The following is a 13898-nucleotide window of genomic DNA, read 5'->3' as shown; positions in this document are numbered from 1 at the left end:
ATCTATTTGGCTGCTGTGATCATGGTGTACAAATATCACTTCAAGATCGTACTTTCAACTCTTTAGGTGTGACTCAGAGGTGGAATTGCTAGATCATTTGGTAATTCTACTTTTAATTTTTTGAGAAACTACCATCCTGTTTTCCACATTAGCTGCACCATTTCACATTCTCACCAGTAGTGTACAAGGTTTCCAGTTTTTCCACATCCTCACCAACACTTGTTCTTTTCTTTTTTTTTTTTTTCTTTCAGTAGTAGCCATCTTACTGTGCATGAGGTGGTGTCTCATTGTGGTTTTGATTTGTATTTTCCAAATGATTAATGATGTTGAGCATCTTTTCATGTCCATTTGTATATCTTCTTGGGAGAAATAGCTATTCAAGTCCTTTGTCCATTTTTAAATCAGGTTGTTGAGTTGTACAATAGACTTTTTAGAATTAAATTATACCGTCTTTGGGCAGCTCTTTCTGCCCATGGGTTCTGTCCCCATGTTTTAATAAAACCACGTTTTTTGGACTAGAGGAAAAAAAAAACTATACCGTCTTTGGTCATTAGGCTCTCTTTAAAGCTCTGTTCTTTTGCTGCATCACTTTAGTGTTTGAATGCTTTCTTGCTTTCTAGAGTAAAATAGTCAGGGCACATATTCCTTGCTCCAGACCTGGAATCAGCCATTTTTCCATGTAGTCTCGGTTCTTTTTAGATCATTAATTTATAGCTTTGTATCCTTAAGCAAAACCTAGCATGTAATAGATGTACAATTAATATTTGTAGGTGAGTGAAGTTGGAGCCTAATGTCTCAGCCAGGGTCATGATACAAGGAGAGTTTGATAGATTATTCCAAATAAAACAATACTGCCCACAGACTTTATTTCCTTTGAAAAGCTTCCCAGTTCCCAGTTATAAGTGATCTCAAAGTGTTTTCTGGCTATTGAATATTTATAAGAAAATCAGTCTATTTCTAAAGACTTGTTCTATTTTGTTTTGTTTTAATTTTTGAATATACATTTCTTTCTTTCTACAGATACTCTTCTTATTGACTATCAGTTCACCTTTAGCCTGTCCCAGGAAGATGACCGCTATTACACAGCCATCAATTTTGTGGCGACACCTGATGAAGTAAGATTTTAAAAGTTTTCTTGCCTTGTTTTGAATTCATGTGGCTCTTTTTCTTGATCCTTACGGCTAGAAGCACTGCATTAGCATGGTCTCCAAAGTAGAGTACCCAGGACCCTTCAGAAGTGCAGGAAAGAAGTGTTAGGATCTACATTTTATCTCCTCTCCATCTCAAAGGCAAGAGTGGCTTGTTAAGATTTATCAGGATCTGATATACAGGCTGACACTAACTCCACACATACTTGGTTTGCCCATCAGCCCATCACTGCCCCATACAGGAAAGGAGAGCAGACTGCAAGGGGAGCTCCCCTGTTAGAGGGACACATGGTAAGGCCCAGATTTACTCTCAGAATGGACCAGACGCTTAACAAGTACCTGCAAAGAAACTGCAGATTGAAATGAATGCCATTGATAACAGGACGATACAGAGGTGACACTTCTGTGCCTAGAATAAGTTGTTAGCCTCAGTAGGAGATAAAACAGTGAAGGTGCAATCAGGTCCAACAAGAAGTTGACCAGAAATTATTAAGACGACTGTTTGAAATGTGGGTTTATATCTTTTTTCATTAATGATGAACCACAGCCTGCCATAAGGTACCATCTAGGGGTAGAAGGGCGTCAACATAGCTTGACATTTAAAAGTGAAGCATCTAGGGGCGCCTGGGTGGCTTAGTTGGTTAACCGTCCGACTTTCGCTTAGGTCATGATATCGCGGTTCGTGGGTTCGGGCCCCGCGTCGGGCTCTGTGCTGACTGCCAGCTCAGAGCCTGGAGCCTGTTTCAGTCTGTGACTCCCTCTCTCTCTGACCCTCCCCTGCTCACGCTGTCTCTCTCTCTCTCCTAGAAATAAATAAAAACATTTAAAAAAAATTTTTTTAAAAATAAAAGTGAAGCATCTAGACCATTTCTTCATATCTACGATTTCTTCGATGAAATATAAAGTCATTCAATGGCCACTCCAGTATATAATGAAATTTCACTAAACTTGATGATAAATTATTTAGGAACCTCTTTGAAGCTTTCTTATTTCTCATTAACATACACAAAGCCATTTACTGTCACAAAATTCCTGTCACAATAAACATGATGAATGATACACAGAAGATAATATGACAGTAGGCTTTATATTTATATTCCTTTGTTAACAAACATTACTAAATTTAAAAAATAAATAAATTAGTAGTAGAACAAAATCCAGAGTGTGGGATGTTTACTATACAATGAAATGAAAGTAAGATTTGTTTTTTAAGTTCTATTTTAAAGGTAAAATTTAAGGAAAAATGTACTAGAGAAAATGTATTTCAGTGAGTGAATTTCTTTTTAAGTAAAAATAATAAATAACCTTAAATGAAAATATTATGTGGACACACTGTATATCATACCAGTTAAGTNATTTTAGGATAAGGTTATAGCAAAAGTACCACACGTGAAATTTATTTAATACCTTATTCCTGAGCAAGTGGTTGAAGTAGTCAGTCTTTCGGGATGTGATTGATGTTGTTGATTTTATTTTAAATAAACAGACTCCTGGTAATACTTCTTAATGAGGCAAGGAATGACTACAAAAATCTTTTGACCTCTCTGGAGTTCCCTGTTTATTTTATGACAGAATATTTAATAGAGTTATCCAGTGTGTATGTTCTGTGTTTTATAAAAGCACTAGGATTTCAAATTTATTGATTCTTTCCAAAAGAAGTAATTATTAGTAGTGTGCTTCCAGTAAACATAGACAAATACTTGAACTGTTCCCTGCAAGAAGAAGATGAGGTTATATGAATAAATGAGAACGTAACTAACTGCTTTGCAAGAGAAACTTTTGGATTGGAGATCACATTTTGAAAATGACTATTTGGAAATGTTTCTGTTGTGATTTTGTGCTGTAAATACCATTACAAATCTTATTGATCTGACTTGTTTTTTTTGATCTCTTTAAAGATGAAGAATTTCAGCAGACTGGATCCATTTATAAAATATAAAAATACAACATTTGATTTATTTGCAAAAACAATTCTTTGGCCACAAGAGAGAGACTTATTAGTCAAATTTCATTGAAAACTAAAAATTAGCATCAGTTTACCCAGTGTAGCCAGCATTGTACTTCTTCCCATTGGCTCAGCACATTTCTCAGAGATGTCTTTTTCAGTCATTAAAATCAAGAATCACAATAACCTAGCTCTTCTAATTGTTCTAGCTAAGTGGTAAATAAGGTTTCAAAGCTAATGAGGAATATTCAGTCATATTTCTCTTGAAATAATATTTTTAGTGAGAGAAAAATGTTTTTTTCAAATCCTAAATGGACACAAAGTATTTTTTAAGTTAATTTCAGCTTTATATGCTTTTTAAAAAAAAAAACCATTTCCATTTGAAGAACTTTACAATATATATAATCTATCAGTTCAGAAGTACATAGGTTTAATTTATAAAATACACATAAACTGGGGACTTAAGTGTTTACATATTAGCGTGAGCTTTCCAGCCATTTGGAGCTGAACTGCCTAGATGATGCTCACAAGGCTCCTTCCCCTAACATAGGTCATACAGTATAAGTCATTGTGCTCTGGTGAAGGGTTTTTTAAAAGATACTTTTTCAGGAAGTTAGGCATTTGATAAAGCATTAAATTACATATACCTTTAAGAGAGAGAGGTGAAATTTATCTGGGATATATCGGTTAGAAATGTTACTCATATTTTATATATTTTATAAGTGTGAGTTTCTTTTAGGACTATAAATTATCCGTGTTGTAATTAAGAAAATTGAGAGTAGTCAAATTGAATTACTGTTTCATTTTAAAATTGGGAAACTGTTATAATTAATTTTCTGTTTGCACCTCTCATCAGCAAAACAGGGATTTGGACATGTTCATCAATGCCTCCAAAAACTTCAACCTCAACATCACCTGGGCCGCCAGCTTCTCAGGTAAAGACATTCCTAGAGAAGACCTTCCAGGTGGGGGTAGTCGACTGAGAAATGTGATGCAGGAGTTGAGAATGGGGGCTCTGGGGACAGACAGGTGGATTTGAAACCCACTTTTGCCACTTATTACCTGCGAGACCTTGAACGAGTGTCTAAACCCCTCCCTGGACCTTAGGGTTCTTTATCGTAAAGAGAAGATAACAATGCTTATTCCTAGAATTGCTGTGTAGCTGCTGTGCAGGCTATATGTGCCAGCGCCTTCCATGGGGTCAGGCAGCACGTGCTCACCACCCCTGCCCTGCTACCAGCTTTAATAGCATTGCTACAGCCACTGCTCTGGCACTCCCATTGTCCTCCCGGTGCATGCTTCAGAAGTAAAGTATGGAAAAGACTCAGAGTTTCAAGAAATGGAAATATTTTAAATAGAATGAGACCTTAGTAAGTAAAGGGAAATACACTTTGGGAGTTAAATCAAGACTCAGAGCATAGTGTTTGCTATCATGTTTATCTTGCCACAGTTTACTAAAGAAAATCTGAAGAAGTAACAGGTGGGCCTGATGTAGTGCTTACAAACATAGCTTGGCAGACCTGGGTTTGAACTCTGCCCGTTATTTACTATGCTGCACTGTGCAGTTAGGCAAATTAAGCTTTCTGAGCCAGTTTCCTCATGTGTACAAGGGATGATTAAAACACCTAGCTATGCAGAGCATGGTGAAGATGAAATGACAAAGTAGTCAATGTAGTGCTTGAAACATGGTAATTTCTCACTAAATTTTAACAGCATTTCTCTATTGTTAGTCTTACAGTACTGGTTTTTGGTCACAACACGACCAATCAGACTGAAGCAAAATTAAATATAACCTTTGTATGTATTCTATTTATCATATCTTAAAAGATACAATCTTTTAAGACATGTTTATCATGTCTTAAAAGATTGTATAGAATTCAGAGGGTTAGATACTTGCAGTGAGGAGACGCTTTTAAGGAAAAAGTCTGAATTACCAGAGCCTTGGGAAAAAGACATCTCTGAGCATGTGAATGCTTTTCAATGATTCTCTCAATGAGGACCCAACAACCTGGCCTCCAGACACAGTATTTAATGCAGACATGGGAAAAAATCTATTTTATGAATCTGTAGACACTAGAATTTCTGGCTAAGGGAGAATATGGAATATTGAAGGACTGTTGGGAAGAGGATGAGTTTATACCAGATTGAGGGGATTTAAATACAGTTGTAGTTGATAACAGAAGGTACTGAGTGACTCCCTAGAGCTCTTTCCTCCCTGCTGCTGTAGAGACATGAGGTCACGGTCTACAGCCATACCACCCTGAACGTGCCCAATCTCATCTGATCTTGGAAGCTAAGCAGGGTCGGGCCTGGTTAGTACTTGGATGGGAGACATGAGGTCATGGCTAGTTACGAAGTGAGAGGGCACTCACTGTCCCTGATATGGGGGATCAGGAGCACTGACAAATAGGTATAAAGGGGAAAGGTAAAGCCATTGGAGTGTTATGTGCAGAGTAAGAGCCTTTGCTTGTCAGCAAGGTTCCAGTGGTATCTGTATTTTCACAGCTACATGTTTCAGTGCTGAGGAATTGCAGAGACCCCTGCAAAAGCATTCTGGTTAAGCGCACAGCCTTGCGTATTAGCCTTCCTGCTGCAAATCTCAACTCTGCTTCTTGCGAGCTGTGTGACCTGAGCCAAGTTACTAAATTTCTCTGAACCTCAGTTTCCTGATATCTGTAAATGAAAATAATGAGTTGTTGTTAGACTTAAAGGAGCCTGTGTTTTTAAAGGCTATTCCTGGAATGTAGAGAGTGTTCAGTAAATGCTAACTGTCATTATTATTGAGGCCAGGTTCTGTCCATAACATAAATTAAAAAAAACAAAAAACAAAAAACGGGGCTCTTATAAATTCATTCTTTTCTTTCTGACAGCTGGAACCCAGGCTGGAGAAGAGATGCCTGTTGTTTCAAAAACCAACATTAAGGAGTACAAAGATAGCTTCTCTAACGAGAAATTTGATTTTCGCAACCACCCAAATATCACTTTCTTCGTTTATGTCAGTAATTTCACCTGGCCCATCAAAATTCAGGTAAGAAGTGCTTTCCGGTCTCACCTGCAGACATAGTGAAATCTCTTCAGTGGAGACTAAATCCACTAATTGGGAACTTGAGGTAAATGAGGTATACGGTATTGCTTTTAGTATCTGTGGCAAAGGAGTGTTGAGCACATGAACACCGTAAGGAAGGTGTGGTGGGGATGACTTAAATCACTTCAGAAGGGAAATGATATGCATCCTGGAAAGCAACTCGGCACATAACACGTTTGGTAACTACAACTGTATTCATTTCTTCATTGAGCACTTGCCACGTCAAAGCCTACAGAGCTTCAGTTCTGGGGTAAAGTGGGTAAAAATGAAATAAACACACTTCTAACCAGTGAGAGCCAGAGTGTGAGAAGTGCCGTATGGAAAGATGCCGCAAATGCGGGCAGAGTTTAAAGGAAGCTAGATTGGAGTGTAATGGGCAGCAGCGCCAGGTTGCCTGTAAGCGCACAGGCCCCGTAGTCCTACGTGGGGATGCGTCCTGGCCTGCTCCTAGACAGATCATGTAGCCTCTCCCCGCCTCACATTTTTTGTGTATGTGACCTGAAAGCATGTCACCTGCTGCTGCCACCAATGTTACCAACCTTGATCCTTTTCTTTGTTCTCGGGACGAGTAGACTCCCTCTTATCCAAGACCCATGACCTCAGTTTTGCTCTTTATCATCTGCCTCTGTCCTCAAGGGCCTTGCCTCCATACTTTTCCCTTTTACCCCCTTTGTGGAATTCAGGGCTGGGTGGACTTGGAAGGACTGGTTCACCTTTAGGCAGAGAAACATGACAGGACTACTCTGTGGCTGTTTGCCGACTCTCAGAAGCAAGTCGTCACTGATCAGTGACGATGTGTTTGAAATGGTGATTTTATGCTCATGCCTTGGGACTGTGACTACAGAGCCATCTTTTCATTCCTGGAATGTGAGGATAGGCTCTATTGTGTTTCTTTTCTCACCAACTACTTTCCTTTTTCTGTCTAGTGTCTATCAGAGTGTCCATCCTCTAATCTGCTTTTCCCTTTGCTCTTAGACACTCTGCTTCTCTCCTCGGCCAGCCTTCTCATAGTGTTGGCTCTGTATCTGTGCTTCCTCTTAACCACTCATCCATCAGCCCACAGCAGTGCCTGCTTCCCTCACCACATCCTGAAACCATCGTGTCTTAGCGGACGCCGGTCACTGAATTCTTCAGTCCCCTCTCTTCTCTCTTTCTCACAGAGTGGTTTGAGTCCCTGTCCTTCTGGCCTTTCTGGTCCTTTTTTGCCTGATTCTTTGGCCAGGCTCTTCAGGAGATCTCCTTCCTTAAAATATTGGGGTTGTCTGGGGATCAGGCACATCCCACGCAGTTTCCGTGGGTAATTCCATCCCACCTGTAAGACTTAGGGGACTGTCTGTATTGGTGATTCTCAGTGCTACCTCCAGCCCAGCTTCTACTTGAGCTGCAGACCAACATTCTCGGTTGTCGCCTAGACATCTCTACCTGGACAGTCACAAGCTCCTGCACATAGTCATTCCTATGACCTCAGCCCCAAAGCCCATGCCTCCTTTCTCAGTGAGTGACACCACCATTCGTCCAGTTTCCTTTTGCTTTCCTGGTTAGGTATTTACATCAAGGTTAACTAACCAGTAATAATTATAAACTGAGTTATCTTCTTTCTGGAAGAGACTATATAATATTAGAACTGTGTGAACCTTGAGTACTCGATAGATCTCTCCTGTAAAATCATTAGATTTTGGTGTTTTATTTGTGGAGATTTTCTAAAACTGTTGATTCAGCTTCTTTAAAAGTTATAGGATGTTTTGGATTTTCTCTTTCTGTTTGAATCATTTAAAATAACTTTTCCTAGATACTAATTTATTTCATTTTTTCAAATGTATAGACACAAAGTTATTCACACTATCCTCTTATCTAATCTTTCCATCATCTCTGCTTAGGAGTACTGAATCATGCACTTACAAATGGTTAAAATGGGGAGCGCCTGGGTGGTTCGGTTAAGCGTCCAGCTTCAGCTCAGGTCATGATCTCATGATTCGTGGGTTCAAGCCCTGCATTGGGCTTTGTGCTGACAGCTCAGAACCTGGAGCCTGCTTCGGATTCTGTGTCTCCCTCTCTGTCTCTCCCTCTCTGACCTCCCCTGCTTGTGCTCGCTCTGTCTCTCTCAAAAATAAATAAATAAACATCTTTTTAAAAGGTTAAAAAATGTGGGGCGCCTGGGTGGCTTAGTTGGTTAACCGTCCGACTTTCGCTTAGGTCATGATCTCATGGTTCGTGGGTTCGAGCCCCGTGTCAGGCTCTGTGCTGACTGCCAGCTCAGAGCCTGGAGCCTGTTCCAGAGTCTGTGACTCCCTCTCTCTCTGACCCTCCCCTACTCATGCTGTCTCTCTCCTAGAAATAAATAAAACATTTTAAAAAAATTAAAAAAATAAATAAAAGGTTAAAAAATGTATTTTTTACCCTAATTTTAAAAAGTTTTAAATATCACAGCAAGATTTTTTTTTCTTTTCGTAAATATAAACTTACTCTAAAGTTTATATGAAAAGGCAGAATCTACAATGGCTGTAACAGGTGTGAAAAAGAGGAATGAAGTGGGAGGACTCGTTGTCTACAGTGTTAAGTCTTATTGTTCAGCTACAGTAATCAAGACTTTGTGGTTATTGCAGAGGGATAGATCAAGGAATAGAATAAAGAACCCTGAAACAGAACCACATAAATATGTCGATCTGAGTTTTGACAAAGAAACAAAGACAGTTAATTCAGTAGAGTGGAGGAAGGATAGCCTTTTCCAATAAGTACTGCTGGAACAATTGGACAGCCACAGAAAATAAGTGAACTTTGATCTAAACCTCACATCTTACACAAAATCAGCTCATTATGGATCACATCTTTTTTTTTAAAAGTAAAATGGCTATTTCTTCAGCCTCTTGTCATGTCAAAATGTTTTGTGCATATGCCACCGTAATTAACACGCCCTCTATAACAGACAGGATTGTACATCAAAGTATGTTTCATGTTACCTCATTATATAAAAACAAAGTAAAAATGATCTATCATTTCCATGTAACATTACCATTAAGCACTTCGGCAGTAGATATGAAGCACGAAATCTTAAGAAAATAGGACACAGGAAGAGCATAATATAATTCTCACTTAACTTGTCATAATTTGTTATGAATATACAATGACAAATTTTTTAAATGTTCTGTTTACTGAGATTCTGGCAATAGCTTTGTGTAACAAGACACAGCATACCAGGCCTCCCACTCAACTTGTTTATGGTAAGTCTCAGCTTCAATTTGAAGCTGTTTAAAAAAAAATAAATAAATAATCAGAAGTCTGCTTTTGATTATTTATTTTTACATGCTAAGTATTTTGGCAAATATACTGTTAAGGAATTTAAGATAGCAAGAACAAGAAGTTAATAAAAAGTACCTGGGTCTATATGAAATGATTCCTCTCCAAAGCCAAAGTGTAGTCAGAATTATTTCAAATGTCATAACGCATTCTAATACTAAAAAACATTCAGTGTTATTGAAGTGGAGGTAAGTCCCAGAACTTTGGGGGGCTCAGCTGTGCTGCAAAGGGCCATTTCTCCGGTTCACTTGAAGGAGTCCAAGGATGTCAAAGGGCAAGACTGGTGTACCCAGCTCTGCCCTCCCATGAAGCATGGCTACTATTCCCTCAAAAATAGGATGTGTGAGGATAAAAGGCATGCTATTCTCCTAGCTAAATAGATAGCTAAATAGATAGTTCCCCCCCTCCAAAGCTCCTTCCCAAGATAGATGGAAGTATTTAAGGGGAAGAAATTAAAATACACTTATCTACAGAGTAAGGATTTTGAAATAATTAATGTGATCCCTATTTCAGAAATGTTAACTGGAGTAATCTGCTTCTTTCTGATTACGTCTTAATGATGTATCCAGATTCAAGTTCTGTGGACTTATCATTAGATACTTCTAGTCAAAAGTATTAATTTTAAGGGATGCCTGGGTGGCTCAGTCATTTAAGTGTCCAACTCTTGATTTCAGCTCAGGTTATGATCTCACCGGTTGTGAGATAGAGCCCCACATCCTGAGTGCAGAGCCTGCTTGGGATTCTCTCTCTCTCTCTCTCTCTCTCTCTCTCTCTCTCTGTCCCTCACCCTCTCAAAAGAAATAAATAAACAATAAAAAATATTAATTTTATCCCCAAATATTGTAACCACTAGCACAACTGCAATGTATTATCTCCCAGAGTTGTTAAGCATAGGAAGAGAAGAAATAGATACTCAAGCAGCAGGCAACAACATGGCCCTTGCCCACAGCAGCATTTGAGTGGCTACTGCATAGTCCAGGACTAATTCTAACAACAAGAAAATTCATGCATTTTTAGTAATTGTGTCAATTTTCACAGCTGAAATTTCCTTAGACATTGTGCTTTCCTTATAAGAGAATCCTAATTTCTCTTAATGTTACAGTGAGCCAGGACTTGAACTAGCAGCCTTCACTTTCTTCTTATGGTGTTCCTATGCTTCTTTTTCTTCTTCTTTTTTCTTACTATTACCTGGTGTTCTTTACTTGTTATATTTTGTCATTCTTCACTGCTTTTTTTTCTTTTTTCCCCATGTCCTTCTGATTCTGATAGGGGCCATGGTGATAAAGGTTTATCAGGATACATCTTCTTTCCTTCCTTCCTTCCTTCCTTCCTTCCTTCCTTCCTTCCTTCCTTCCTTCCTATTCTATTCTATTCTATTCTATTCTATTCTATTCTATTCTATTCTATTCTATTCTATTGCCTGCCTGCCTGCCTGCCTTCCTAAGTCCTTTCATGTCCTTCTCTTTCTCAGCTGTGTCCTTTCACTTCTTTTGTAAACTATCCTTACTGTCCACTCCAGTTTCTGATGTGGAGCTTTCAGAAGATTTATACAAATGGTTCTTCTTTTTCCTGTTTCTTTGTTTTTTATCCTCATCTTCAGAATCCAAAGAACTGGTAAAGATGAATACCTACCTGAGTTGTTTCTTTTTTCTTTCTCTTGTCTTTTTTTTTTTTTTTTTTTTTTTTTTTTTTTTTTTTTGCATGAGTTCTCACTTCCACTTAATAATTTATCCTTGTGTTCTTCTGGTTCTTTCTTCCAGTTCTCATTCATTTTTTCCCCTTCAAATCCAGCCAGTGCCTTGGAGCCTTTCTTTTTCTTTTTTAGTTGTTCTTTCATTTCTTCCCTAGGCCTTGGTCAGTTCAGATGATTTTGGATTAGTGGCCCTGAAGACTGGGTTGGACTCCTTGATCTGGCCATTGGTATTGGGTTCATGTAGACTGTCCTGCTTTCCCATGGTGTGGGACTGAGCACACAGTCAGACACTGAGGGAGATCAGGCCAGGAAGGCGGCCGAAGCGGGCCTGCCGCAGGTCCCTCTGCTGACTCTGGATCACAGCTTTAAATGTAAAATGTAAAACTATAAAACTTTTAGAAAAAAATAAATCGTAAAAGAACTTTGAATTGAAAACAATTTTTTTTAGTGTTTATTTTTGAGAAAGAGACAGAGTGCAGGCTGGCGAGGGGCAGAGAGAGAGAGAGAGAGAGACACAGAATCTGAAGCAGGCCCCAGGCTCTAAGAAGCTGTCAGCACAGAGCCCAACACGGGGCTCAAACCCACAAACCGTGAGATCATGACCTGAGCCAAAGTCAGACATTTAATCGACTGAGCCACCCAGGTGCCCCTTGAAGAACTTTGTATCCTAAGTCTGGGCAAAAGATTTTTAAATTTGACAACAAAAACATGACCCATAAAGGGGAAAATTGATAAATTGGACCACATCAAGACTGAAAGCTTTTGCTCTATGTAGTAAGACCCTGGCGAGAGGATGAAACAGTAAGCTACATATTGGGAGAAAATACTTGCAAATCATATTTCTAACAAAGCACCTGTGTCTAAAATATAACAGTTCTCAAACTCAACACCTTTTTTTTTTACAAATTTTTTAATTTTTTATTTATTTTTTTGTCTTTTCTTTTTTTTTTTTTTACAAATAGTTTATTGTCAAGTTAGTTTCCACATAACACTCAGCGCTCATCCCCACAAGTGCCCTCCTCCATGCCCATCCCTCCTCCCCCCCACATCCATCAGTCCTCAGTTTTTGTCAGCATTCAAGAGTCTCTCATGGTTTGCCTCTCTCCCTTTCCCCCACCATTTCCGCCCTTCTTCTCCCCCTTGTTCCTCCGTCAAGTTCCTCCTAATCCTCCTATACGTGCAAACATATGGTATTTGTCCTTCTCTGCCTGACTTATTTCGCTCAGCATAACACCCTCAAGGTCCATCCATGTTGCTACACATGGCCAGATTTCATTGTTTCTCATTGCCATGTAGTATTCCATGGTATAGATAAACCACATCTTCTTGATCCATTCATCCGTTGATGGACACTTAGGCTCTTTCCATGTTTTAGCTATTGTGGAGAGTGCTGCTATGAACATTGGGGTACATGTGCTCCTATGCATCAGCATTTCTGTATCCCTTGGGTAAATTCCTAGCAGTGCTATTGCTGGGTCATAGGGGAGTTCTATTGTTAGTTTCCTTAGGAACCTCCACACTGTCAAACTCAACACCTTAAAAAAGAAGTACTCTAATTAGAAAATGGACAAAAGGTGTGAGGAGACAGTTCATCAAGGAGATTATACGTTATGGCAAATAAGGACATTAGATGTTCAGGTTCAGAAGCCATTAAAGAAATGCAAATTAAAACCGCAAGGAGATATCACTACCTACCTATCAAAATAGTGAGAACACCAAATGCTTGAGAAAATACAAAGTAATTGGATCACACATACATTGCTGGTGGGAAAGTAAGATGGTACAGCCACTCTGGAAAGTAGGTTGACATTTTCTTATAAAACTAAACTTGCACTTTGTATATAACCAGCAATTGTGTTCCTGGGCATTTATCCCAGAGAAATGAAAGCCAGTGATTACACAGACACCTGTATACCCATGTTTATAGCACCAGTCCAGCAGTATTCAGGAGCTTTATAATAACCCCAACTAGAAACTACCTAAGTATTTTTCAGCAGGTGAACGGCCACACTGTGCTATATACATATCATAGGGTAATACTTAGCAAGAAAGAGAAATAAACTCTTGATACAACAATTTGGATGAATCCCAAGGAAAAATTTTGCTGAGGTGCGGGGAGGCTTAGCAACTTACATATTGTATGAGTCTATTTCTATAACATTTGAAAATAAAAATATTAGACCAGAAATACAGATCTATCTACTGAAGCTTCAACTTTTTCTGTCTTTTCCTGACTGGCCTCAGGATCTCTTTTAAAAGTGATCACCTGATTAGATCAGGCCCACCCACATTCAAGGGGAGAGGGTTATGCAGAGTGAACACACAAGGTAGTGGGAATCTTAGGTGGCAATCAGGGATTTAGGTCATTTGACCCCATAGAAGTTGAGCTCTAGGCTCTGGTCAATACAGTTTCAATATGGCAACATCTAACACTATCCAATTATAGATCAGATACATTTATAAAATTTTTGATTTGGGGGTCTAGTAAATATTATTTCTTGGCTTGTTTTAAGTTGAGATTGTTTTCATACTGACATACCTTGTTATTTCTGAATCTGATTGAACTTTAGGCTTTGTTGCGTATAACTGAAAAATGATGTTTTTAAGGTTCTTAGTGAAAATCTCATGCTGCTGACATTTTTTGCATTTAGAAGGAGGGCCCCGTGCATATAAACCAGCTCTTGTGTTGGAGATACCCATGCTCTTGCCAATGCTGAGCTCTAGTTTTTTTCC

General features: G+C 38.9%; 1 protein-coding gene and 1 pseudogene across 1 annotated transcript in view; one reads left to right on the top strand and one right to left on the bottom strand.

The window, feature by feature from the left end:
• ATRN (attractin) overlaps positions 1-13898 on the top strand; it is a 154383-nt gene that overhangs the window by 100638 nt on the left and 39847 nt on the right. The window contains exons 22-24 of the mRNA XM_077767044.1: positions 1021-1115; positions 3950-4028; positions 5964-6121. Of these exons, the coding sequence (XP_077623170.1) occupies positions 1021-1115; positions 3950-4028; positions 5964-6121 (332 nt within the window). The remainder of the gene's footprint in view (positions 1-1020; positions 1116-3949; positions 4029-5963; positions 6122-13898) is intronic.
• Positions 10569-11405, bottom strand: LOC144233933 (uncharacterized; annotated as a pseudogene).

Source organism: Crocuta crocuta, unplaced genomic scaffold, assembly GCF_008692635.1.
Source record: "Crocuta crocuta isolate KB4526 unplaced genomic scaffold, BGI_CrCroc_1.0 scaffold15, whole genome shotgun sequence".
NCBI classification, from domain to species: Eukaryota; Metazoa; Chordata; class Mammalia; order Carnivora; family Hyaenidae; genus Crocuta; species Crocuta crocuta.
This window is presented reverse-complemented; position numbering and strand designations above follow the sequence as displayed.